The 25534-nt window shown below is 41.9% G+C and overlaps 1 protein-coding gene across 2 annotated transcripts in view; it reads right to left on the reverse strand.

The window, feature by feature from the left end:
• Window positions 1-2236: 2236 nt before the first annotated feature.
• Window positions 2237-25534, reverse strand: part of LOC133272328 (unconventional myosin-X-like) — a 96155-nt gene continuing 72857 nt past the window's right edge. For both annotated transcript variants that reach the window (XM_061459436.1, XM_061459435.1), the window contains 16 exons: window positions 24853-24976; window positions 24120-24363; window positions 23175-23270; window positions 21432-21525; window positions 20739-20794; window positions 19153-19295; window positions 17307-17501; window positions 14848-15005; window positions 13487-13610; window positions 11333-11630; window positions 9969-10176; window positions 9048-9184; window positions 8063-8186; window positions 6070-6519; window positions 5103-5294; window positions 2237-4553 (listed from right to left, as the gene is read on the reverse strand). In XM_061459436.1, the coding sequence (XP_061315420.1) occupies window positions 4440-4553; window positions 5103-5294; window positions 6070-6519; window positions 8063-8186; window positions 9048-9184; window positions 9969-10176; window positions 11333-11630; window positions 13487-13610; window positions 14848-15005; window positions 17307-17501; window positions 19153-19295; window positions 20739-20794; window positions 21432-21525; window positions 23175-23270; window positions 24120-24363; window positions 24853-24976 (2757 nt within the window). In that variant the 3' untranslated portion in view covers window positions 2237-4439. The remainder of the gene's footprint in view (window positions 4554-5102; window positions 5295-6069; window positions 6520-8062; window positions 8187-9047; window positions 9185-9968; window positions 10177-11332; window positions 11631-13486; window positions 13611-14847; window positions 15006-17306; window positions 17502-19152; window positions 19296-20738; window positions 20795-21431; window positions 21526-23174; window positions 23271-24119; window positions 24364-24852; window positions 24977-25534) is intronic.

The following is a 25534-nucleotide window of genomic DNA, read 5'->3' on the forward strand; positions in this document are numbered from 1 at the left end:
CAGGGTGCAGCACCTGGTGGCTGTAGGAGGCCATGGACGTGTCTCTGGGTGCAGTGTTACCCAGGGATAGGGCTGGGCTCCCTGCCAGCCAGCTGTGCACCACGACCAGCCAGGCTGCCCGAGCCATGGGGCAGCAGATTGTAGCACATGTCTGGCAAGAACCAGGAACTACCCAATATAGCGTTTTTGCTCTTGGTTGCATCCAACCCTGAACACTGGTGCAGAGTCCAGGTATGCTGTGAGACAAAGTCTCCCTGATGGGGTTTAAAAGGCCAGCCAGCGTGTGGCTGCGGTTGAAGAGCAGCACTTGACAGGTGGGTAGATACATCAAGTTTATTGGTGATCAAGTTCACAGCAATCACCTCTGTGCTGGCAGTGGCAAGGGCCAAAGTGTATATCTAATTGGAGCATTAGGAATCTCTGGCATAAAATGTGGGCTAGAGTTCAGCAAATTTGCAATCCAGATTTAGGAGCTTATGTTTTTGCAGCGGAGGTTGGAATTCATGTGCGAGGAATTTGCTTAAATGCCCAAGGGGAGCATCTCATTTTGAAATCAGTGCATGGATTAACAATACAACGTACAGCCTACATAGGGAAAGGCTGGGTGTTTTAGAGCAAGGTGTAAGTAAATAGTTGAAGTTTACAGTCAAACAGGTTTAATATCTAGATATGTGTGCTTGTGCCGTAACTTACCAGGGGCTGTGATTCTGTGTATAAACCACTTCATGTTTATGGTGTAGGTGGTGATCATAAATTGTACCCTCTTCCAAAGCCTTACACCCACCCCTTGGCATGAAACTCTTTCATGTGAAATGAATGTTAGACCATATAAACTTGAATTAACTATCAGGGGAATACCAGGGTGGAGGTGAACAGGGACTGCATCACACTGGCACAGTGATAGAGGTGAAGTAACAAGGGAATGAGAGAACGCTGTGAGTCAGCCATTGACTTGGGCAGTTATTACCTGCAGCCAGTTGTAAATGAATACATGCATGTTGTCATGGTCATGCTGGGCCTGCAGCAGTGCATGTTTGTTGTCATGATAGTGATGCATCAGATGAAGCAAGTGGAGCTTGAAAATTCAACAGCTGCAAACAAGGTCGCCCAGCTGGCTACCACCTGCTTTAACCCATGGTGACTGGGGTTAGCCGCACTGTTCAGCACCCAGAAAACATTCAGCTGCAGATAGTCGGGGCCCAGCAACAGTGTGCAGGGCAGATGGGGGTATGTGGGCTCTGGTGGGATGCCTTGGTGCTTCATCGCACAAGGGCTGTACAGGACAGTAGGTTGGCCAAGCAGCCTATGTCTGGGTTTGACACCCTCCTCCACCCAAACAAGCAGTAGATGCCTGTTGTGGCTTAAGGCTTCCCAAGCAGAAACGAGGCAGAGCTGATGTGTCTCTGAAAGTACACAGAAAGTAGTGTAGCAGTTGACGAAAGAAAAGCAATTGCTGAAGGAAGCAGAGGCAGTTCCAGCCTCAAAGAAAGACCTGGCATGTCTATGCAAAGTAGTAAGTACGGAGAAACTAAAAATCTGTGAACAGATGGAAATGAACTTGCATAGCACTATCTCCAAGGCCCCAAATCTCTTGGAATATATGATCAAGGGATGACACTGTATTAATGGGGATTATGCATCACTGCTTGTTTTCCATACCTGTGCATGGATTGAGGGAACTTTTGCCTGCTAGTGGAGAGCCTGTCTGTCTTGCTGACAGCTGAGCTGCCCCAATCCAGATTTACCACTTCAGTGACACATGTTCTTAGGTGAACACCATGGCTGGGTCATGCTATTGTGTGAGAAGTGCAACTGGCAGCTTGTTTGAGCTAGCGGGACTGTCTGTTACTAGTGACTTCGGATGTGTGGAAGAGAAGGATGAAGCAGATCTGCTCTAAGCTGATGGAGATGATCTGCAGCCCAGGCCTTTGGAGCCGATTCATTCCTTGTTCTGCTTTCACCATAGTACCTGTTTCAGAACCAGTCCCTTGAGCTCACATGGGACATACACAAAGGTGTAACTGAGCCTCAGCATGAGCAACTGCAGCTGGAACCAAGGCCTCCCCTTTGTAGCGGCAAGCTTCTATAAGCTTCGTCACAAAGGCAAAATTTGCTTCTGAGAGGAAGGGCCATTGTCTCCTCATGCCACTGATGCCCACTTACAAGTTTTGAGTGTTAGAGCTCTGACTAAGCATCTTAACACGGGCACACAATGTTTGTGATTGAATACAGTCTGTGCAATCCAATAATTTATTAAACTTTCATCTTGTAAAGCCAGTTACAAATTAAAAAAGACAGCAGAAGGAATTCTGTAATAGAAATAAGCAAAATTACAACAAATAGTAATGGGAGTTACATTTCCAAGTGGGTTCAAGCTGCCTGCAGCAACCCAAGCGCCAGAACACAGAGCTAGTGCAGAGTTAGGACAGGGGTAATCAAGGCTATTCTGATACATAAAGAGATCTAGTCAGTGTACAGACAGATATAAAGCGTTGCTTATATCAGGTTGCCTCTACATTCCTGTTCACTCTCACTCATGACCTGGTTAACTTTTCATTCCTTGTGACAAGCAGGGGATGTCTGTAGGATCCTTCGGTAAAGCTATTTAAGGCAAAACTCCAGTTGAAGTTACAATGTACAGCAGTGGCTGTCCTTTTAGACTGGTTGTGTGGCGAGTGGACAGAGTGACTGCACATGCTGCAGTGCAGTGGAAATGAGAGCAAAGCATGAGTTATGTACAGGTGGGTTTCTTGTACTGTCAAGCTCAGAACTACAGTGTTGTGTGTCACAGTATTAGTGACATGGCACAATTTGATGATGAATTCAAACAGAAGCTGTTGCATACTGACTCCTAGGGTTTTTTCTATGAGTTTTCTATTTCATAGCTAACAGGCCTTATCTGCCACTTCTACAGAACTGGACAAGTCTGATTTCAAACATGGAACAAGACCCACATCACATACATCTCTTCAGTTTCATTAAGACACTGAATGGGCCTTTTCATTCTGGGATCCCAAGACTAGACAAGGGTCATAGTAAATGGCTAGCCACCAAGTTTCTTGATCACTGATGCAACCGATTTATGATGTGACTGATACTGAATATTGTTTTAAATGATGAAATCAAGTTTCTGAAGTCAAGAGACTGAAGATGACTCTCATCTTTCACTGACAAAAAAAAAAAAATCTGCTTCTTTAAATGGCAAGTAGCTGTAAAACCCTCCAAGAAGCAGTTGTTTTGGCAAAACACCATTGTTTTCAAGTTTTGCTGATGACGGGGGACCTAGAGGAGATTGGAAGTGGATTTGGGGATTCACTGATGGGAGCAGTTCCAATTAGAACTGGGAGGAGGATGAAAGGTTTGGCATCTGCTTACAGTAGCATAAGGGAAGTGAGAATCTTGCCTGTAACAATTTATCTAGGCATCTATTTGCTCAGTAGGAAAGAGTTAACTTAAAACTGAAGTTAAGGAATCCCAGTCATCCTAAAATCCCATACAGAGAAAGAAGGAACGTAACACAGGCAGGCTGCTCGCTATAAAAACCCCTGACCTCCATCCAAAACCTGAAGTTTGTGAAGAGAAGCTCTTTTGGAGATGCAGCTAAATCAATCTCACCTCCTCAGCTCTATGGGGGAAAGACAGTCATTCATTTTTAGGCATTAGGTGCTGCTTGGAATGTTCTCAGAATGGCACCCACTGACCTGCTTCAGTGGTGTTAGTCCCAAAGGTTTTCTCCTATGTTGGAGGACTTAGAATTTTAACTTAAAGTGCCACTTTTTACAGTTGTGGACCTGGGAACTTATATTGCAAGGGAAAGAATCACACTGGGTGGTTTTATGTTTGTTTAATGCTTTCTCAAGTAGGGTTTGACCAATTAATTGGCTTCAATTTTTCAAAGGCATTTTCTTTTAAGACCAGATCAGATCATTGGTACATCCTGAAGAAAAAGCCCACAGTGACTTCTATTTTGGAGTTGCTTGCAAAATAAATAAAAACCCATATTCTTTTAGCCTATCATGCTGAGATCCCATGATCACAGATTTTTGCCTGTTGGAAATTCATAAGGAAGCTCAAGTCTGTCTCCTGTAGTGCAGAAAAGATTCTTGTGGATTTTTCTGCCAGTATGACAGGTGAAAGCAGCAGAGAGACACGTAGGAAGAGGAGGATGCTTGTGATTTCTCTTCTTTAAGGTACATTGTTCATCAGACAAGCAAAGCAAAAACAAGGTTTGGGTCATTAATATTTAACAACAGTTGTTACTCTTTACTGTCTTTGGGCAGAGGTGCAAATCCTGTGGTTCTGTAGATGTCACTTCAGTTTTGAAATACAGTAGTCAGGCAAGTGGAGTTTTTAAAAAAAATCTTTGCTACACTTGTGCTGGCGAGTTGCAAATATTAACCATCAAACAACTGCCTCTCATGTGTGGCAGTTAATTTATATCACCTAGTCCAGATGCTGGCACGACTGTCCACACTGGTGGCTGATTTGACACTGCAGCGTTTCTTCACAATCATGTTGATGTATGCTTTCATGATCTTTATTATCTCGCCCACCTAGAGAGGGTATATAATAACAGAGGATAAGCACATCTAATATCACTGATTCCATTCTAAAGTCATGGCACTACAAACTTTGCATGTAGTACTAAATGTGAACACGACAGAAAAAAAGAAATGCTTGGCAAGTTTGTGCTCTGTTGTGGCAACACTTCAAAGGATTGTAGCTCAAAGAAAAACAACTTTAATGCTACTAAGCTTTTTTGGTGTTTTTGAACTCCCCATTCATATACTGGAAGGGAATGAAAAAAAACAAGCACATGCATATGCACCCAAAACTGGAAATTCCCAGTGCTTTGGAAAACCATTCAATCAACCTCATTCACTTTCTAGCCAGCATCTTTTTTTTTTCCTGTTAATCCCTGTATTCCAGAAGAGGTACCATGACACTTCAGGCTTAAGCTCCCCCCCCTCATCTTTTTCCTCAGCAGTCCAGTCCATTTAGCAAGACTTGTTGCATATAAACTTGTCTAGTCCTGTGAAACAAGAGCTTTGCTGAAGTGCCAGTAAAACTTCACATGCAGTAACTCTTGTGCTTTCATATACCTGGGATGTTTCAAAGAACATTTCTCTCTCATCCACTGTAATTTTGAAGGTGTTAGGCTGTGGTGCTCCGAAGAAAACAATGTGCTCATACTGAAAAGTTTCTAGTGGTTTAGGATCCCCTCGTTTGTAGACAGACACATTTTCAGTGCTAACTCCAAGCCAGAGATCATTTGGGAATCCACCCTCCTTGCACTGCAGAAAGAAAAACAAGAAATTTTGCACAAATTCAGTGACACAGTCCTTGAATCAAGGTAAAGTCCTCTATTTCTGGCTCCTATAGAACATTGCAAGTCTTCACCCTAATAGAAAAAAACAGGATGTCTGCAGAAGGAATCTTGTAGGCACTCCTGCTGCAAAGATTTAGAAGTGATGGCTGTGAGTGAAATAGTAGTTGAGCAATAAATAACATAATAGCTAACAGCTCTCATCAGATTTTTGAAGTGATTTAGGAAGCCAATATTCCTCTTAGTATTTTATAGATAATATAGTGAGAGCAAGCAACTTCCTATGGTAATTGACCTAGGCAGCAACAAAACTGATAAAACTGGAACTGTGCCTTCCTGCGCTAGAAGTGGTCTGACTGACACCGTCTGAGCATTTTCTGTTGTAGTGTTCTGCTGAACAGCCAGCAGGGACAACAGAGCTTTGTTCTGATTTTGCTTTCACTAACCACCATCTTCTTAAGGCCCCCACCCCAAATTCCCAAATTTCACTGCTCTTCTAACGAAATAGGAATCACTGTCTCCCTCCATTTACCAGGATGCGCCAGCTTGTTTACCCTGTGCTCTCTTGTGCCTCACCTCTTCGGTTATGTGGTATTGTAGGCTCACCCTAAGCTTGCTATGGCAAAATTCAGCCAGTTCAGAAAATTCCCTTTGGCTGCTGAGCAATGTAGTACACATAGCTGCACCTGCTCTCCAGACTGATGCCTTTTGGTAGCCAAAACATGAGTTTATACATCACTTACCTCAACATCAAAGAGAGTTGACCCATAACCTGGCCACTCCTTTACAATGGACATGTATTTCACCATGGCTTGATGCTGAGACAGTCCGTGAAGCTTGGTCCATTTCTGTGCTATGCTTGCCCGAGCAGCTGAAAGCTCTTCCTTTACCCACATCTCCATCATCTGCTCCTCTTCTACCTTCTGCTTCTTTACAGAGCCTGTCTTGAAGCTACGTTTCAAAGTCCCCTCAAGGAAGCTGGTTCGTCTCCTCTCCAGAGTATGACTGGTAGTGCCGCTGCTCTTTGTTGAGTGCAGTATTTTGGATTTTAACCTGTTAACTGGGTAGATTCCATCAAGGGTCCAACTTATTTTAGAATAATCTCCATGAAGATACTGCAACCGTAGAGCTGCTAGGCGCTGCAGAGTGTCCTCTGGTGCAGGAAAATGACCATCTATGAGGCTTTCATGAGCCTACAAAGAAACAAAAAGTCCCCCAAACTCATTAGAAAGCAGAAGCACACTTTATTCACAGCTGGATCCATGTACAGATTCCTCTGGCATCTGTTCTTCCTAGCAGGAAAGACAACTCTAGAGGTTAGAGCAGAAATTATAATAAAGAAGTCAGTTTGCAACTAGTCAATGTGTGGAGAACACCTAGTTCTGCAAGCCTGGACAGGACAGAGATCTCTGAGGGCCTCCTATCCTGTACTGAAAGTCTTACAATGAGGACTTGTAAAGTCTGGAATAGATAGGAGAGACCATAATTGAGGCAATTTATTTAGTGCTGTACCAGCTATAGCTCCTATGCGGAGATTATATTCAATACCAGAAAGTTAGATATAATAAACTCAAGGCTCTTAACCTCAGGCTCATTGCACATCAGCACCTTCCACCTCCTCCTCTTTCACCTGATGTCTCCCCCAGTCTTCTTGCTTCCTTTTGCCTGTTTTTCTGTTAAATATATTTACATGCTTTTTTTGTTACATCCATCTAATGTCTGGATAACATCTACTCCGACTGTTACTTCTCTTCCCCTCCTCTTTGCTAGTAAAAGCTACACAGACTGAAAGCCTTGTCAACAGGGAGTTTGGTACAACTGAATTTCTACAGAGTACCATGATGTCTTGTTCCTGACTGTTTCCTACTCATTCTGTAGTTAACAACATTTAATCTTCATTTCAAGAAAGCCTTCTCAGGGAACCACTGGCTGTGTGATGTACATGCCAACCATCTGACCATCAGAGAGTTTCATTCTTAAAGACACTGACCCCTTTAACACATATTTACTAATTTTCAACAGCTATAATTTTCTAAGGCAAGATCAGTGTTCATTAGAAGTAATAAAGATGGGACAAATCACACAGCTGAGTACTCCAGTCAGTTTAGTTTTGCATCTCTAATTGCAAGGTTATTTCATAAGAGTGTGACCTCCCGCCTAACCAGCATCATTGTGCTACGAAGCATAGGGGTTTAAAACGATTACTCAGCAGATCAATACTGTCAACTACATTCTCTTTTCCTTTTTCTGTACCACTCTTCTAGTGCTTCTCCATTAATCAAAAGAAATTGCCCAAAAGACAGATTTTTTTTAGTCAGTTCCTGTAGCACCGCAAGGATGTGCTGGTTTTGTAAGCTTATATGCAGATAGATAGCCAGATTTTCCAGTTTTCTTTACACCTATACTTTCGCAAGCAGCTAGTTTTCATGATTCTTCTTGAATCTTTATCCAAATTTCTGTATCTTTCAAAATTAAATTTTAAAAGCATTTTATTATCATTGGTGTTCAAGGTTTTTTAAGCCCTTGTTCATTTTTCTTGCTTTTGCTAATACTCCTATTCCTAGAGAACTTCACAGTCTATCTGCTTGATAGATTCCAGGCAAAAATTCAGCCCATCAAATTCTTCTGTTCCAACAAGCATTCCCACTTCTAATGCAAAGGTAAGCCACTTTTCTGTATACTCCTGTGTGCTTCTGCCACCCTGGAAACTAAATCATTCTTCCAGAGTAAGCTTACCTGCTCAAACATGAAGGCAAACTCCACCCCATCTTTGGGAACATTCTCAATATCTAAGAAGCAATAAAGCTTAAAATACAGCTGCCACTGTCCTTCCTCCTCTTCTTCTTCAGACCCAGCAAGTCTGTAATATTGAAAAGAGAGTGAGAGGAGAGCAAATCAGTAACCAGGAGCACCACAGTACTGGGATGTCCACAGTGCAACTCACAGTATGAAGATACACCTGGATTTCTGAAACAGAGGGTATAAAACTACCTAATTGAGCAGGACAATTTCAGTGCAGCAGACTTTGCTGGTAACTTCCATTTTTCCCTCTAAGTCACATGAAAGTTTGATTCAGAAGGACCCAAAGTTCTTATCAAATATATCTGATCAAAAAATTGGATAATAAATGCAAGAGTTGGGGCAGAACACAAAGTAGTCCCCATTTTCAAGCTACTGTTTCCATTAGATCCTGTAATCCTGTGCCTGTGAAAAACATCAACCTTGCCACTATTTGGAACGATTTTATTTTTGTCTTTAGAACCACTGTAAAATAGATACTGGCACTGCAGTTTCTTGCACTGTTTATTGTTTTTTTTTGTATGCCTAGCCACAAAATCACAGCCCACAGTAAGAAATCAAAGCTGCATTTCTATGCTCAAATCTTTGCTCTCTCTTCTGGTATAGCTTTTATGATGTAATTTGGCAAGTTTGTTATCAGACTTCAGCAAACCTTGCTGAGCTCTGCTAGCAAACCATTATTCTTTGATAAAGGCACTACTGATTTTGCCTGAATAAAGCAAGCTTCTTCACCAAAACAGATGTGAACATGGTTTTCCTCACAGTGAGAAACAGTGCTTGAACCTTACCAGGGAAGCTCAAATCAGTGAATGGTTGAATCACTGCAGCTGCTTTGCATACAACTACCAGACTGCACTACCACTTACCCACTTAAGTGTAACATTCAACTAGGGGTTAAAGGTTTTATGAAACATTATTTTACCTCTCAAACTTGGCCAAGATATCAGCCACAATCACCCGACTCTCAACAGCACGGTCCACCTGCTGATTATGTTCAAATAGTGCAAACATGTTACGGCTGTCCTCCATTGCTAAACCTCGGATCAGCTTTTCAACCACCTGCAAAATTGGAGAGGGATCAGAGAGCAGGTATTACGCACACTTTCACAAGGAAGAATCAGTACCTCTTCACTCAAAATTTCATAGACCTCTATCACATGTCTCCCTTAGTTACCTCATTTTCATATTAAAGAATTCTGACCCTAAAAGATCAAGGAAGTCATTACTTGCATATGATCATCCTTGCTGTTCTTCTCTGAACTTTTTCTATCTCCTTTACCCTTTTGAAGATGGGGGAGTTAAAATTCTGTACAAGGTGCAGACACATAAGAGATTTATGTGATGACATTCTTGGTTCCTCTAATAACAGTTCCACTCTTTACTACTGTTTTTACATCTGTTTACCACTAATGTTTTCAGACATACCTATTATAATCTGAAATCTTGCTTCTGACCTGCCAACGATTAAGTTACAGTATCTCTTCCAGAATTACTACATTATGAACTGGAATTTCAACTTGTCCAGAAAACTGTGTTTTAGCAAGTCTTCAGAATTATTACCTTTCCAATGGGCAGAACACCAAAACTGTTTAGATTTTGCAACACAATTGTTAAGTGACATTCTACAGCCTGGGCATAGGCCTTGCCTAATTCTGAACCTGCAGAATAAGCTGAGCTTTCCCTACAGACTTTGCAGACACAGCAAAAAAACCCTGTACCTAAAAAAGTAACAAGAAATTGGAGTTGAATGGGAAAAGGGAGTCCCTTCCACAAAGCCAATATCCAGACAGAGAGATGTGCTTACATCTAGTTAGAGCTAGATGTAACATTGCTAATGCATTACCTCCCCAGCACTTGTGTGGGAATTGATGGTTATTTTACAGGAGCCACCTCCATGGCAGTATACTGTTGTGGTCATTTCTTCACGGGTGAGAAGCGCCTGAATTTCCTCCTGGGAGGGCACAAACTCCCTCGTCTTTGTTCTCTTCAGGGAATCACTTATGAATTGCGCGTACCTGTCTATTTCTGAGCCTGGAAAAAGGTCTTTTACCCTAATTGTAAAGAGAAGCAGAAAAACCCATTACACAGTGAAGCAGAATTACCATGTAACATATTACCATATAATTCAGACTACTGTATGTAAAGCATTCAGTGGAGATACTGATGTCAAGTGCAGCCACACGAAAAATGAACTCTATTTATTTCCTAAACCATACAACCTGATCTTATTAGTCATTCCAAGGTCACTTTGGTGGCATTTCTCAGCAACAGTTCAAACTTTCCGGAGTTTAGTAACAGCTGAAAATAATAGGATCGACCATCTCAATTTACGAAATTGAGATTAAAAACTATAAAATTGAATGTAATTTTTTTTCATTTATTCATGTTTTTTAATTTGCTGGCTGTGCTTGAGCCACCTCTACAGTATTTTTCTGAATCAGGAAGATAGGAAGTAGATGCTTGTACACAGCTCTCTTTCCTCCAAAGCCAGCAGTTCTAAGTGTAACAATATCTGTAACTCTAGTGATAAAACCATGAAATGGTGACATGAAATATTCCTCAGCATCTTTTAGAACCAGCCCCTGGTGTAGCTATTTGGTGTATTAGCACAGATTTCATCATGTTCCTTCCTGGCTTGGAAGGAATTAAATAGATTATCTTTCTCATCATTAATGAATGGAGTGAGATTACATGGCTGCAGCTCAGCCTCAGTGCAGACTCCTTGGAAAGCTGCATTAGATGCTGAAGAGGAATTAGAAAGAAATGTAAGTTATTTAGTTCATGAAAATTGGAAGTTAAAGCGGGTTAGAAATACAAATTGTAGCACTATGTGCTTAGGTAAGCACATACATACTGGAAAATTACAAACTGTGGAAAGGACCTTAAGATCATCCAGTTCCAACCCCCCTGCCATGGGAAGGACACCTCACACTAAACCATGTCACCCAAGGCTCGGTCCAACCTGGCCTTGACCACCCTTCCTTGGGCAACCCATTCCAGTGCCTCACCACCCTCACAGTAAAAAACTTCCTCCTTATAACTAACCTAACAGAACAACTGGTAGCAAAAATTGTGCACAAAGGTAGGAGGCTGCAACACCACAGGAAAATGTTTGCACAGGAGGAGGATGAGAGAGAGAACTACAACAGCCAGTTGTAAGACTGGCAGACAGAAAGGTTACAGGCTGCAAATAAAAAGGATGTTTACCTTCTAAGGTGGAACTTGAGGTAGCGCAGGATCCCTCTACTAGGAAGAAAAGTGCAGCTCATACATGACATCAGCTGCCAGTGGTGCAGGTTCCCAGTACTGTTGGGATGTGGCATGTGGTTGGTTTGTTTGATAAGCTGACAGTACACTTCATCACGAAGGGGCTTTAAATCATGGCAGGTCTGAAGAATGCCTTGGATAATAGGTATGGGGTCAGACACTGTCTCAATTTCCTGAAGGGAGTTAAAGATCTTCACTGCTTCATCCTGTAAGCTGCTGTAACCCTTCTCTTGTTGCACTGGGGAACAATCACAAAGGTGACAAGAAGTGAGCGTTACGTTCTACTGGCCCAGCAACACTACAAGCAACTGTACTAGTCTGTCACAAAAGAAAAGTGACCTGAGCATTAGCTCATCTCCTGAACTTTGTACTTAAAATTGACTAATGCTTCCCCTTTACATGCACAAATACAGATATAATTAGCATTTGCCAACACCTAACTTGCTACCACTGCAAATCCATTTTTTTTTATACACTGTGCAGAAAAGCAAAGTCATGTTTTTAAGGAAAACTAGCACTGAAATCTAGTTGAGGCTTCAGTGTCTGCAGATGAGGTGCCAAGAGACAGCTTTTGGCATTTCATCTGCAGACAAAGGAGAAAGGGTGGCAGAAAGTCAACTCTGTGTAGACGTCTCCTCACCTGAGAGCAGCTGTAGAGTGAAGAGTCACTAATGCAGTTACAGCTTTAGGTGCCTGGGTGCAGGCACTAAACCCTGGCTTGTTTATTTCCAATATTCTATGTTTTGCCCCTGAGCCAACACAGAATTTTGGCAAATTACTCTACCACTGATGCAGCTTTTACCTGTTGTTTAGAATTAAAATGCCTACTCCAAATCTGCTTAAGTTTCTGAAGCACCTGAATGTCTGCTTTAAATTGCTCAGAAGTGTGTGATACTACCATACTGCTGCAGGATTGCATCCTCTGACACATCTTTGGGGCTGTAGGTCCTTCTGAATCTCCTGTACAGCCATTGCTTCCCCAATGGCCATGCATTAATTGTACAGTACCAATACACAGCCCTGTAGCAAGTTCCACAGTGGTTTTGCTCTGTAATTCTTCTGTATTCCAGAATTTGTTTTTAATTTGCTTTTAATCTGCCACTTCATTTGATTGTTGTATCACGAGTGAGCAGTTACTCCCCTTTCACTTTCTCCATGATAGTACTCTAGTCCTAAAAGCTTCCTTTTGAAGCTGAAGAGTTCTCCTCTATCTAGTCTCTTAATTGTAGGCAAGTCTTTCTATGCCTTTAATCTCTGAGTAGGTTTTTACTTCTCCTGTATCTTTGTTAATATGTGAAAGGCCAAACTGAATCCTGTATTCAAGATGCGGGTGCATGATACATCAGTAAAGACACACAGAGACTTTCATTTCTAAGCTTTCAAAACCTTGCATTAGCTGTTGTGTTTCTGTGCTCAGCACAGGACTTGACATTTTCATAAAGCTATGTAAATTTCTGTTCACTTACCTAAGCACAACTAGATCGCTACCCATGCAACACTGTTTTTCCCATATACATTGCTTTGCATATCCAGATTGAAATTAATTTCTGAAAAGATTCTGTGGCCCAGTCATTCTGTGTTAGGGATTCTTCTCTAGGGCTTCAGCAACAGCTTTCAGTTTTAGTATTGCCAAACAGTCTGGAATCATCAGCTAATGACCTCAGTTTGCTGGTGGCCTACCATACAGTCTAGCTCTTTCACATTCCTGAAGCTTTTGAAGAAACGATTCATCTGGTTTTACAGCAGCTTCTGTATGTGGGAATAATATCCCACTGCCAGTTGCATAATGTAATCCTGGAGCTATTCACAGTTGCAGCTAAAGGATGACAGGCTGCACAGACAGATGATAAACTGCCTGCCCCTATTTACTTTAACACTTAGTGTCCTTAAGATCCAGGACAGTGGACACAGAATAAATTCTGGGCTGTGAAAGGATCTGCTCCCTCTCTGAACCCTGTGGGCTTCCCAAATGAATGTAAACCCAAATGAACTTCACCTGCACAGAGAGTGCTTACAGACCACTTTTGTGGTGTTTAGGCTCCACACTGATCCTCAAAATGTGTGCAGATTCTGTCACATGCATAAAATACTTACAGTTGACACTAACATCTCCATATGGTAGTGGGAGCAATGGCGAATGCAATGGGTGCTGGGTGTATCGCAAGATTGGGTTCCTCCTATATGTCTGTTCCACAACTTCAAAGTTTGTGCTGTTTTCCTGGGGGGGGGGGGGGGGGGGGGGGGAATAAGAAATAAAAGAGGATTATAATGATCCTTAAATGGGGTCAGACCTTCACAGGATGTCCTTACACATTTATGTTCAAGCTCAACCACCTTTATCTAATTTTATGGAGGTCCATAGAGGGACTACGGGACAAAAGCATAATTCACGTATCAAAACTGTTCTCTATGTTATTGCTGAAAATTAAACACAAGAATAGCCACACTGGGTCATACCAAGCACAGGATCCTCACTTCAAATGTGGCTTGTGGCTGATACCTAATGCAGGCATGTAACAGACATATATGACATGATTCCTCCCTGGTATATCCTTCAAGCTTTCAACAGTAAACGGTTAACAGAGTTTCTGATCACAGATCCGCCATGTTTAATATGTAATAATGAGACTGGCCTCCCTGCATTTGCCTGGTTGTACTCCATGTGTTTACAGAATGGACAACCAAAGTGCACATGGTGTTAAAAATCTGGGCCTGTCACTCTCGTATATATTGGCATCACCTTCCACATTTCATCCTATATTCCTTTCCTAATAATACTTAACATTCCATTTGTCCTTGAACCCCGAGCTGAAATTTTCCAAGGTTCTCCACGATCACTCCCAGCTCTTTCTTCCCAAATAGTTACTATACAATTGCATCTAGTTTAGAGCTCATCACAATGCATATGTTTTCATTACATTTCTTCTGAAATATGCTTTGGTCTCTCTTCTAATATGATTCTACATTTAATTTGCTACAGTTTCTGGAAAGAAGCCTTTTCAATAACTACTCCTGTTACAGTGGCACAATTTCTGCTATTTTGAAGGATGTTTTCTTTCTGCCCTTTTACTCTGCTATTACCCACTCAAGCCTAAGGTACATGGAGGACTTCAGGGTACAGCAAAGTCACATGGCTGGTAGGAATGGAAATTTTTATATTTGTGTCCAGAGGATGTTTAGGAAAGGATGAAACAGGGATTTGCAATTTGTAATTACACACAGTTGTAGCCTAGACTTACATAGATCAGATAACATGCTAATTCAAAGTAAAATTAACATAAGATTTGATTGTTTAGTTTCACAGTCATTTAGGTTTCTTCACTCCCTTCCCCCTCCCCCCCCCCGCCCCAGTACAGCAACCTCGTTTCTTGCCACATTCTCAGCAATGACTGGGTAAGGCCAGTGGTGATCTGGCTGCTCCCAACTCACTTGGTAATTAGCATAATGCCACCTACCCTGATGTCACGAATGAGTTGCTGTGTAGGTGTTTCGATGGGAACTTTACTGTCAATGACACCTTGAATGGCAGAAGCCCAGCGCATAGCTTCATTCAACAGCTTCGTGTACAGTCTGTAAGAGTGCTTTCGCCCATGGACAATGATGTTCCAATAGCCTGTGGAGAAATAAAGAAGCTGGAAGGTAAAACTTGCTTCCATATTATGTAGTTGACTGGAGGTCAGCACATGTGACACCCATCTACAAAAAGGGAACTACAGGCCTGTTCAGTCTGCCCTTGGTGCCCAGGAAGGTTATGGAGCAGATCATCTTGAGTGCCATCATGTGGCATCTACAGGTGATGAGTGGAGTTAAACCCAGTTGGTGGCCAGTCACAAGTGCTGTTCCCCAGGGCTCAGTACTGAGGTCAGTTCTGTTTAATATCTTTATCAACGATCTGGACAAGGTATTGAGGGCACTCTTAAGTAAATTTGTTGGGTATAGACAACACCAAGTTCAGCAGAAGTGTTGATCTGCTGGAGGGCAGGAAGACTCTACAGAGACATCTGCACAGGCTGGACCAATGGGCCAACTGTATGAGGTTTGACAAGGCAAAGTTCTGGGTCCTACACTTGGGTCACAACAACCCCATGCAATGCTACAGGCTTGGGGAAGAGTGGCTGGAAAGTTGCCCCACAGAAAAGGACCTCAAGGTGGTGTCCAACTGCTGGATGAACATAAGCCAGCAGTGTTCCCAGGTGGCCAAGAAGGCAAACAGCATCCTGGCTTGTATCAGAACAGTGTGGCCAGCAGGACTAGGGAAAGCGATTGTCCCCCTGTACTTGGCATTGGTGAGGCCACACCTCAGAACACTGTGTTCAGGTTTGGGCCCCTCACTATAAGAAAGCCACTGAGGTGCTGGAGTGTGTCCAAAGAACAGCAATGAAGTTGGTGAAGGGTCCAGAAAAAAAAAGTCTTATGAGGAGTGGGTGACGAAATTGGGGATGTTTAGCCTGGAGAAAAAGAGGCTCAGGGTAGACCTTTTGAAAGGAGGTTGCAGTGAGGTGGGGGTCAGTTTCTTATCCCAAGGAACAAGCAATAGGACTTGCGGAAATGGCCTCAGGCTGCACCAGGGAAGGATTAGTTTGGATACTGGGAAAAAATTTCTTCACCAATAGGGTTGTGAAGCATTGGAACAGGCTGCCCAGGGAAGTGGTGGAGTCACCATCCCTGGAGGTGTTTAAAAGACATGTAGATATGGTGCCTAGGGACATAGTTAAGTGATGGACTTGGCAGCGCTAGGTTAGCAGTTGGACTCAATGATCTTAAAGGTCTTTTCCAACCTAAATAATTCTATGATTCTCTTCCTGTTTGTAGCACATGTCAGAGAAAACCCTTGCTGCTTTGATAGCAACATATAGCTTGTCTAGTTAAAATTGACTAGATACACATTAATGCCCCTATTCCCAAAACATATTTATCAGCAGGAAGGTCCTAATTCAAATTTTGTACAAAGACAGCTTTCCAAGATAGATCTTGCAGTATAACATGAATACTTCCCTGCCAATCAGGCAAGTCACTTTCACAGACAGTATTTGGGATACACTGTGCTATTCATCACTCAGAAAATGACCATTCTACACATAACACCCAGTCAAATAGCCAAATGAATTCTCATAGCTTTTAAAAATACTGTATTTGTCATAAACTGAGAGGTGACAAATTCGCCTTGCTAAAAGCAGCCCTAGATACTTGTTGTGATCAAAAACATGGACTACTTGTTGTAAGCAGAAGAAATTTTCTCTCATCTCACTTTACTAAATGCTTCCAGCTTCGAGCCCCTTTTAGAAATACCCCAAGTAATTCCACTACTCAAAATGTCCAGTATTTCAAGTCTTGTTCTAAGGCTCATTTTCTTTGTCAGGAGGATTTCACCCTTTTTCCCTCCTGAACTCGTAAGGCAAGCCAGGGAGGATCATGCCAGATCCTGCCTTCTCAGAACTGTGTGACACTGCACAGAAAGCAAACAGAGGCCCTTATAAACTTTTGTTTCTAACGAGTTAAGTTATGCTACAGAAAAGAGTGTATGCCACTGCTGTTATTTAAGACAGTAACATTGTCCCCAGAGACAAATGTAGGTCATGCTACAAAGTGACAGTTATTTATAGAGATGTTCTGATAATTACAGTGTCAACTACAAGAATTCATGTCCCTTTGCCGATACAAATAGTAACACTACTCAGTGAAAAAACATCAGCACTGTGTAACTCCATCAGGGGTGAGGGACTTACTGTCACTTGCACACTCTTGCAAGTCTCTTACAGTTTCTGTGAGAAAAGATGTTTGAAGCCAGACACAAAGCCTCAGATAACATCAAGACCACCTTCTCAACATGACACACCACTACATTCCTGCATTATCCCTTCTTCAGGGAACTTCACGCATGGACGTCTGCTCATTATCACTTTCTTCCTCTTACCTGTGTCCTTGAAGACCCTCTCATCAGGCTGTACTACGGAGCAGAGGCTATTGAGCACTAGTGTGCCAAGTTTGGCAGCTGTGCGCTCAGATGACTTGTAGTAGTCAAGGGCAGTATTTGTCAGAACAAACCAGCGTTTCTTCATCTTCAGAGAGGACATCTTGTTGTTGCTCTGAACCTCCTTATGAAGCCAGCCTAGCACAGGAATACAGACATGTCAATGGTTTTGCCATCACAGCAATCTTGTCTCTTGCCTGGTGGCTCTCTAACTCAGGGACAAGATTTCCACCCCTCTGCAAAAGGCTCATGCTGGGACCTACCAGCTCTGCTTTACTGGCTGTGGCAGTATTCTGTACAGCCTCTGTAAGAAAGTAGCCCAAAATTTTCCACTGAGCTGTTCCATCCTTCAACTCTATGTACTTTTTTCTTAATAATCTGTGGTTTAGTTTGTCATCACCATGAGGGCATCCTCTATTAAGAATGCTTCTTTCACAAGTCACAAACGTGAAAAAATACTTTACAGTTCATTTCTCCAAAGAGATGCCAAATGCTTATCCAAACCTCAATGAAAAAGGTTTGGTGATACATGCATCTCTTCCTCCCATGGTCAAGAAAAATATGTCTCCTCTCATTTTACATTCAACACTATAAAAGAAAACATAACAGTCTGAGTTGTGAAAGCTGTCAAAAAGGCAATTTTCTATTCAGATCTGTAAAAGGTAATGTCCACCCACAAGGCAAAAAGTTCAAAGAATGTGGGACTGAGCCCAGAGGTTCCATATAAAGAAAAGATAAAGAAACAGACCTTCCTGAACATGTGCCTTCATGACTACACCACTGTCACACTTACTATGAAGTGCAGAGCATACACTGACTTTGTAAAGTAGCATTCCCTTTTATCTTAAACTAATGAACAATACAAGATGAACTGCTGCCTTGCAATTAAGTATTTAAAATTTAAGGTACTCACACTGTTGTTTGATACTCTGCTTTATATCATTTAATCTTTTTAAAATATTTAAGACTAGGGTGGAAAGCTTTTGGTAACCCACTTTTGGTAACCCTCTTCTTCCTGTCCTCCTGCCTTGCCACGGGTACTCTTAGACCTTTATTCATCACAGACACTTTCTGGAAGGCGTAAGGCAATTTGCTCATGCTCCTGCCTTCCACAGATGGGATCAGGAGTGTCTTCATACCTTTAAGACCATGTGATGGGCGGAAAGTACTAAGGGAATTTAAAAATATTTGAGGCAAATGGGGTAATATTTGTAATATGTGTGATCAGAACTCATGCATCAGGTCCTCCATCACCAACTAAGCTCTAAACAGAGACAAAATTCTTTTCATCTCGCTATGTCGACCCTCATCAGGTTAGTTTGTTTAGCTGAGGACAACAGCAATCCCACAAAGCTCTCACTCCCTCCCTCTCTACATGACAGGTGTCAGAAGGAACAGCGCTTTCTGAAAACAAAAGCTGCAGTGTCATGTCACGGTCAGTCTAAGCCAGCTGGTCCTAAACAGCAGTCATGCTCCCTTCCTGTTCCCTGACAGCATTTGCTGGACATGTTGAAATAAGCTACAGAACTAACATCCAAAAACTAAACATATAAAGAAGTACTTATTTTTTCCAGCTTTAGCTTTTTGAAACCACCTGACAGGGAATCATATATGAGTCAGTGCCAGCATAACACAGGACATGACAAGCAGCAGGCAGGAAGGTGGAGAGGGGCAAGGAATGATTGGTTTGGGGGAGCAGTTAGATGGGATTAGCTGCAATCACACCTCCCTACAGATCATAAATGGAAGACGAGTTTCATGTATCATAATCACATTCATTTCCTTTTACCTCTCACAAGGAACTCTTGGCCATCAACCTTAGATTCGCCTTTTGGTTTCTGCAGCAGGGAGATCCAGTGATGCATCTCCTCAGGAGTGTCGCTGTTGCAGTGAATAACTCGATTTGCTGTGATGATCACAAAAGAATTTGGTCTGCCAGAAAATAAAAGCATTGAAATTGTTGTAACCATAAAAATATCTCAACTCACAGCACACCCAAAGCCATGTTCTCTACCTTTCCATATACAATGCAGAAAGAGTCTCTGAATACAAACTACAGAGGAGTGTAGAAAAACTTAAGAGCATCTCCTTTGCAGCTGATCTGAAAACTGATGAATGCAGGGACCAGATAAATGGAATTAAACATCTTTCAAAAGCTATTTCTGAAGACTAGAAAACATTAATCAGTTAATGACCAGCTGTAAAATGTCCTGGGTTCATAGGCACAGGACTTTGTTCTATCCTCCAATCGTACAGAGCTAGTGTTAGTACCACTAGACTGAGCTAGTACAGCCATTATCCTCATAGTTATTAACACCAGGCATGCAGTAGCAAACATAGGTCCCAACAGGGTCCTAAGTTAAAATGGGTTTGAGACTGGTTTTTAAGAGTATGAGCCGATCCTGGCAAAATAGAGGAAAAAACATTATGTTACTCCTAAATGATTCTGTTCTTCTCTTGCAACAGACAAATGCGTCCTCCCAAAAGAACATTCACAGCTCTGCACAGAATTGATGCTCTACAGGAAAATGGAAAAATACAAATATGACCAGTTCCAAGAGGACAGACTCAAAGCTTTGAAAGCAAACACAGATTTCTGTTCAGCTTACTATTTGTGCCTAGGTTTTTTTACTGGTACACAGATTAACTACGAGGAAGCCATGCTGAGAACTGGCTAAAACATTATGATTAATGAAATCTTAGTCTGCTAACAAGATACGCATTTCCTAAACTAGTAACCCCAAAGGCTTGATAACCTGTGTGAGAAAAAAAGAAAAACAGACCACAGAGGTAAATAATAGCTAACATTTTACTCCAGCACTGTAGTAAGAATCTTTGCCCTGGCTGAACCTGTTAACACTGTGGGAAATAATTAAATGTTAATGTAAGTGATATGAAATGTGTCTTCTCTGAAACAAACCAATCTGTGAACTAAAGGTCTGTGTTCTGTTGCACTGCAAAGATTTCAAGAACAATAGAGATTTCTCAATTTATCCATTGTTTTCCACATTGGTGTTTCTTTCCACTAAATTTATAACAAAATTACTCTGTTAAAAAACCGGAAGTGCTGCTTTTGCTGGACATTTTCGTTCAGTGTTAGTAATAGGTAAACCTATAATTCCTTGAAATTGAGATTATGCTGTTTCCACTTTAAAGAGGAAAAGAAGACCATTTTCACTCAAAGCAAACATATGCGGTGTGCAATTCATGCCTGTGAAATGACACAGCTTGAAACAAGCTACACTTCAGTTATGTTTACATGGAAAAGAATTCTCATGAATTTAAACAAATGTAAACCCCAAATAAAATCTGGACCTACCCACAAAAATGTTAGAGAGTTTTTGATCTAAGAGATGGTCACGTTGCTGTACCTACCGATCAGGATTGTCTGAGGCACAGACAGAGTCAATAAGCCCAACATCCAGGGTTCCCTGTACAGTGAGAAAGACAGAGAGAACAGCAATTGCTTGCATCTTAAATTACAGACATTTTCCTTCATGAATGGGATTGGAACTGAAAATATCATTCTGAATTCTAACAGCTTGAGTAGAAATTAATATGTGAGAAAGGCACGAGTGAGTCACCTTTGCTCCCTGAACAGCACGAGAAGATGTGCAAGGGCTCCATAGGACTGGAGGAAAAAGAGCTACAAATTTCCAAAGAGCATTATGAGGGTCTGAAATAACTTTCACTGGTATCTCAGTACTGGCAAAATACATAAATACATTGTTCTTCCCAACTGTGTATCTTCTGTCTGGAGTAACTGTGACCCAGACAGAAGTCCCAGACTAGTCCTATAATCCCATCAAAAGGCATTTTATCTGCATAAGGCAGCTCCAATTTTTCCCTCAAACCAAAAACAGCCATTAGTGATGAAGCTGAGCCACCCACCACAACTACCATGTTCCCCACTGCTTACCCTTTGTTCTATCATCTTTGTTGTTTCTTTATAATAATTGTGCAACTTTCTTACGCAGCTGATGAACTACATCACTGCAAAACATGCACAGAACAGTTAAACACAGAGGGCTCTAAGCACGTGCACAGACTGGTTGCACAGTAACTCACCACAGCATTTTTTGGATTGGCCTGTTCATCTTGCATTTCCCTCAGCTGCTGCGCTGTAGCACTGTGTACTCGGCTCAGGACGTTAAACCAACCACTGGCAATAGAAACAGACTCACAGTTAAGATTTGGGTAGTGAAACTAGCTGTAGAATATGATCAAGGAACCTGGAGAGCTGCCAGCGGGAAAATTTCTTCATTCACAATTTCCTGAGGATTATAGTACAAAATGTCTCTTGGGCTGATCATACCAGATTCTAATGTCATCCTTCCTCCCTCCCTATTTATCTATGAAAATTCTGTGCACGTTCTCCAACCCACTGACAGCTGCTCCCACAAAATCCAGTTTTCTACTTGCTATTCAAGGAACTGGAAGCAGGCAATCGCTTTACATAATCACATGTCGGCAGACTGAGAAGAGCATACAGTAGCTGTAAAGCAGTCAGGATCAGTTGGGAATCTTGCTGGACTAGAGTCCTAGAGGCGGCTGAAAGCCTTTCTAACTAGTGTCTCTCTGATCTGCTCATAAACTCAAAAGTCTTCTGGCTGCCAATCGTGCAGGATTTATAAGTTAATTTGGAGTTAAATTATTTGGCTGTGAAAGAGCTTCTCATTACAGACGTATCTCGAGGCTAATCTCTGTTACAGAGCAAGCAGATTCTTATCTGCAGCTTCCAATGATTATCGACAAACATCTAGACTCCATGAAGGATTCTCAAATTGGATACTCTATCAGATCTGCTAATCTTGCTACTGCAAGATAAGTGTTGGTGCTTTCTTGTGCCTCAGAACAGAGACTTGATACGGCATTGACAGAGGCCACATTTGTTTTATACTTCTAGCAATTCTGCAATGTTATCTTAGGGCAGGCCCATTCCTTTTCCTTCCAGTTGTGGAAGTTCTGGGTTCAGAAGTTACTGTTTCTTCAGCTACTGCCCCTTGAATTTGCCTGTTTCTTGTTCATGTGGCTGTTCTTCAGACTATTTCTGTTAGTGTCTAAACACCTTCCCCCACACTGTTCCTACATCCAAATGAAATAATAAACAACCCTAAATAACTTCATAGAATCAGATTAAAGTAGATCAGAGAAGTAGCTACACTGGCTGAGCTGAGAGAGTAGAAGCCTTGGTAGCAGTGGGAAAAGTGGGAAGACATGAGCAGCTATGGACAGTAACCTCTTAACTTGGCTTTGCATAGGCAGAATAGGTGGTCCAACCTGCCCTTAAATGACTGATCCCCACTGTCTGGCCAGGACACCAAGAAGGAAGGACATGAGTCATTTGCTTTGCACTGAGAAAAATTTATCAGATGACACTACAGACTGATAAGCTGCAGCCTCTTCTCTGTCTCCTGGGTAAAACCCAGCTGCTCTCGCAATCATTTACAGACAACATGAATAGACTTTTTGTTTGATTCAAGATTCCATTTAATAAATAAATCAGCTATTAGATGTTCCAGTTTACGTTAAGGTTTTGTGTGTCTCCTGAAGTAACCCTTGAATTCAGCATGCTCACAGCCACATAAGAAGGTGGCAGTCCTCTGAGGCTGAACCACCATCCCAGAAGCTGCAACTGGGAGTCCTCAGAGTAGGTGTGGTACCTCCCAGTAAGCACAAAGTGACAGTCAGGAATGAATCCCCTCTTTTCTCCAGCAAAAGGGAAGTGATTACATTTCCCAGGCTGTCCCATGAGCAAGTTGGGTCACACTTGCACTGAATGGACAAACCTAACAAAACCTCCTCTTGTACCTGGCATCCTCTGGTGACTCTGCGACAATGTGATAAACTCTGTCTTCTGTCACAATGTCCAAGGCATTCTCCTTTTCATGAATGTCCACAATCTCTCTGTAACACAGCAAATCACAAGAGTCAAGCCCAAAAACCTTTCACAGGCATGAATTCCATCTGGCCAACTTTTTTTTCCACATTGTTACCATTCAACATAGAGAAGGGAAAGCACTGATTCAGATGGCTTATAACCCCAACAGAAACACATTTTTTCCAACATACATTAAGGATTTTATGATCTCCTTAAAAATATTTGTGCTGTTAATCTACTACAAAAGCAAAGCTTAAGGTGTTAAATGGCTTTTTAAGACACCAGCAGACTACAGGATTACATGGAAGAAGAGATAACAAGGAAGTTGATACAGAGGGTGGTTTACAAGTGGGATGTGCCACACTGTTCGGCACTTTACAGGACCACATAATGCTAACAGATGACTAGTCTCTCCTTTCCTACAGCAGGAGCTGAGAAATTGGCTAAAGCAGCAAAAAGAGCATCCGGGACTCAGGAAAAAGCATAGTACATGTTGCCAAATTCAGATCCCACTGTGAGCTTCATACCACCTCTGTGAATGCCTGGAGATGCCAGGAAACAGATGGAGTCAGGGTAGGGGAGAGTGCATGGGGTATGTACTTAATTAGACCCTCCTGTTCTGGCTCCTTCCATGGAGCTTGGAAAGAGCTTCTGCTGAATTATGAAATGCAAGTCTGGAAAAAGAACTACCAAGTAATTCCGGACTCCCTCCAGAATAAAACTACAAGTTCTAATTGTCTTTTTCTTTCCTTATGTTTCTGATTCTCCTAGCCCTATGGGAAATACATAGGCTGATGAACTGGCAGCACTAAACACTTCATTATTAATTTAGAGCGTGAATACTGGGGATCACAAGGATTTACTTCTTCACTCACTTTGCCCTTCTGATATCAATTGTCCCCTTCAGCTTTTCTTCGCTATCATTCTCAAAGTACATCAGCTTGGATTCTCGAAGCACAAACCAACGACGTTTCCAGTTGCGACGTGAAAGTGTTGACATTCCTCCACCTTTTTTATACAGCCAGCCTGACTTCAGTGCCTCTTGCTTGGTGCGAAACCACATGAAGGCCTCGTTCTTCAGAACACACCAGCGCCGCCTCCATGGGTTCATGAGACCTCCTGAAAAGCAAGGAAGCAAGATTTCATCAGACATGCAACAAGGCCCATGCTTCCATTCTGACCCTCCTTCTTTGGCACTCGGTAGGAACTTCAGTTCCTAGATGAAACAAAGGAGCTGAAGGAGGGAAATAAGGTTATGCTTAAGTCTGGACAGAGAAAAACCACAACAAACTAGTGAAACAAACACAAAATATAGAAATACATGCATTACTGTATTTTTATACTATCTTCAGTTTTGTAGCTCAGAATGAGTAATTTAAGCCCATACTAAGAGAGCACAATTAAGTCCCAGTGGCAAAGAAAACCAGTCCAATTCCCTGACATCCACCTCCTAGTTGTTTGATTTGCTTGCATTAAATAAAAGGAGGGGGAAAAAAAGAGATTAAACAGAGAACTAAGAGAAGACGAAGATGATGGCTCTGGAGAAACAGAAGAGGGAAGTGGGCTTTGTGGATTTCATCCTTCCAAAGTGTTGGCTAAAGCACTTACCTTTCATGTAGAGATAGCTGTGAAAATAGGGTGGTCCTGTGCCATTGAAGAGAGTGACTCTTCCATTACAAAATTCTTCATCTGTATCAATGTAAACATCCACTTCTTCTTCACTCTCCAGGAACTACAAAGAAAATAGGAAATACAGGCTACTCGGGCTCTCCTGATTGCAGGAGTGGAGCAAATTAAGAAGGTTAGAGAAGTCACATGATCAGAAGGTGCAAAATTACACATACTCCCTGTACAAAAAAAGCAATACAGTAAAATCAGAGGCTTGACCGCTTACCCATTAATGCCTAGAGCAAGAGTCTCCAGAGCATGGAATTTCCATATCAGAAAGGAAAGTGACATTCAGCAGTGGAAATGGCTAGAAAACTCCAGCTACCTGCGGTAACAAACTTTCCTGTTTCAAGAGCCTTCAGTCCAAAGATCCAAACTACTGAAATAATACCACAGCATTTGCTCATCCCTGTTCTACAACTAGATAACAACCCTCAACCATAAGAAAGTACTTTACACACAAAACCCCATATTACCCTAACATTTCCTTTAGTTTAAATACAACTTCATTTGATTTGCTTTATTAATTTAATACTAATAAAGGCAGCTCCTTAGACTTTTTCTTTCCCCAAATGCATGTTGCTTTTTCTCATGTTTCCCTTCTGTCCATTCTCTGTGACCC

The sequence above is a fragment of the Pezoporus flaviventris genome, unplaced genomic scaffold, assembly GCF_033815535.1.
Source record: "Pezoporus flaviventris isolate CSIRO_AGI_PZ_B2104156 unplaced genomic scaffold, CSIRO_AGI_Pfla_v1 ptg000029l, whole genome shotgun sequence".
NCBI lineage: Eukaryota > Metazoa > Chordata > Aves > Psittaciformes > Psittacidae > Pezoporus > Pezoporus flaviventris.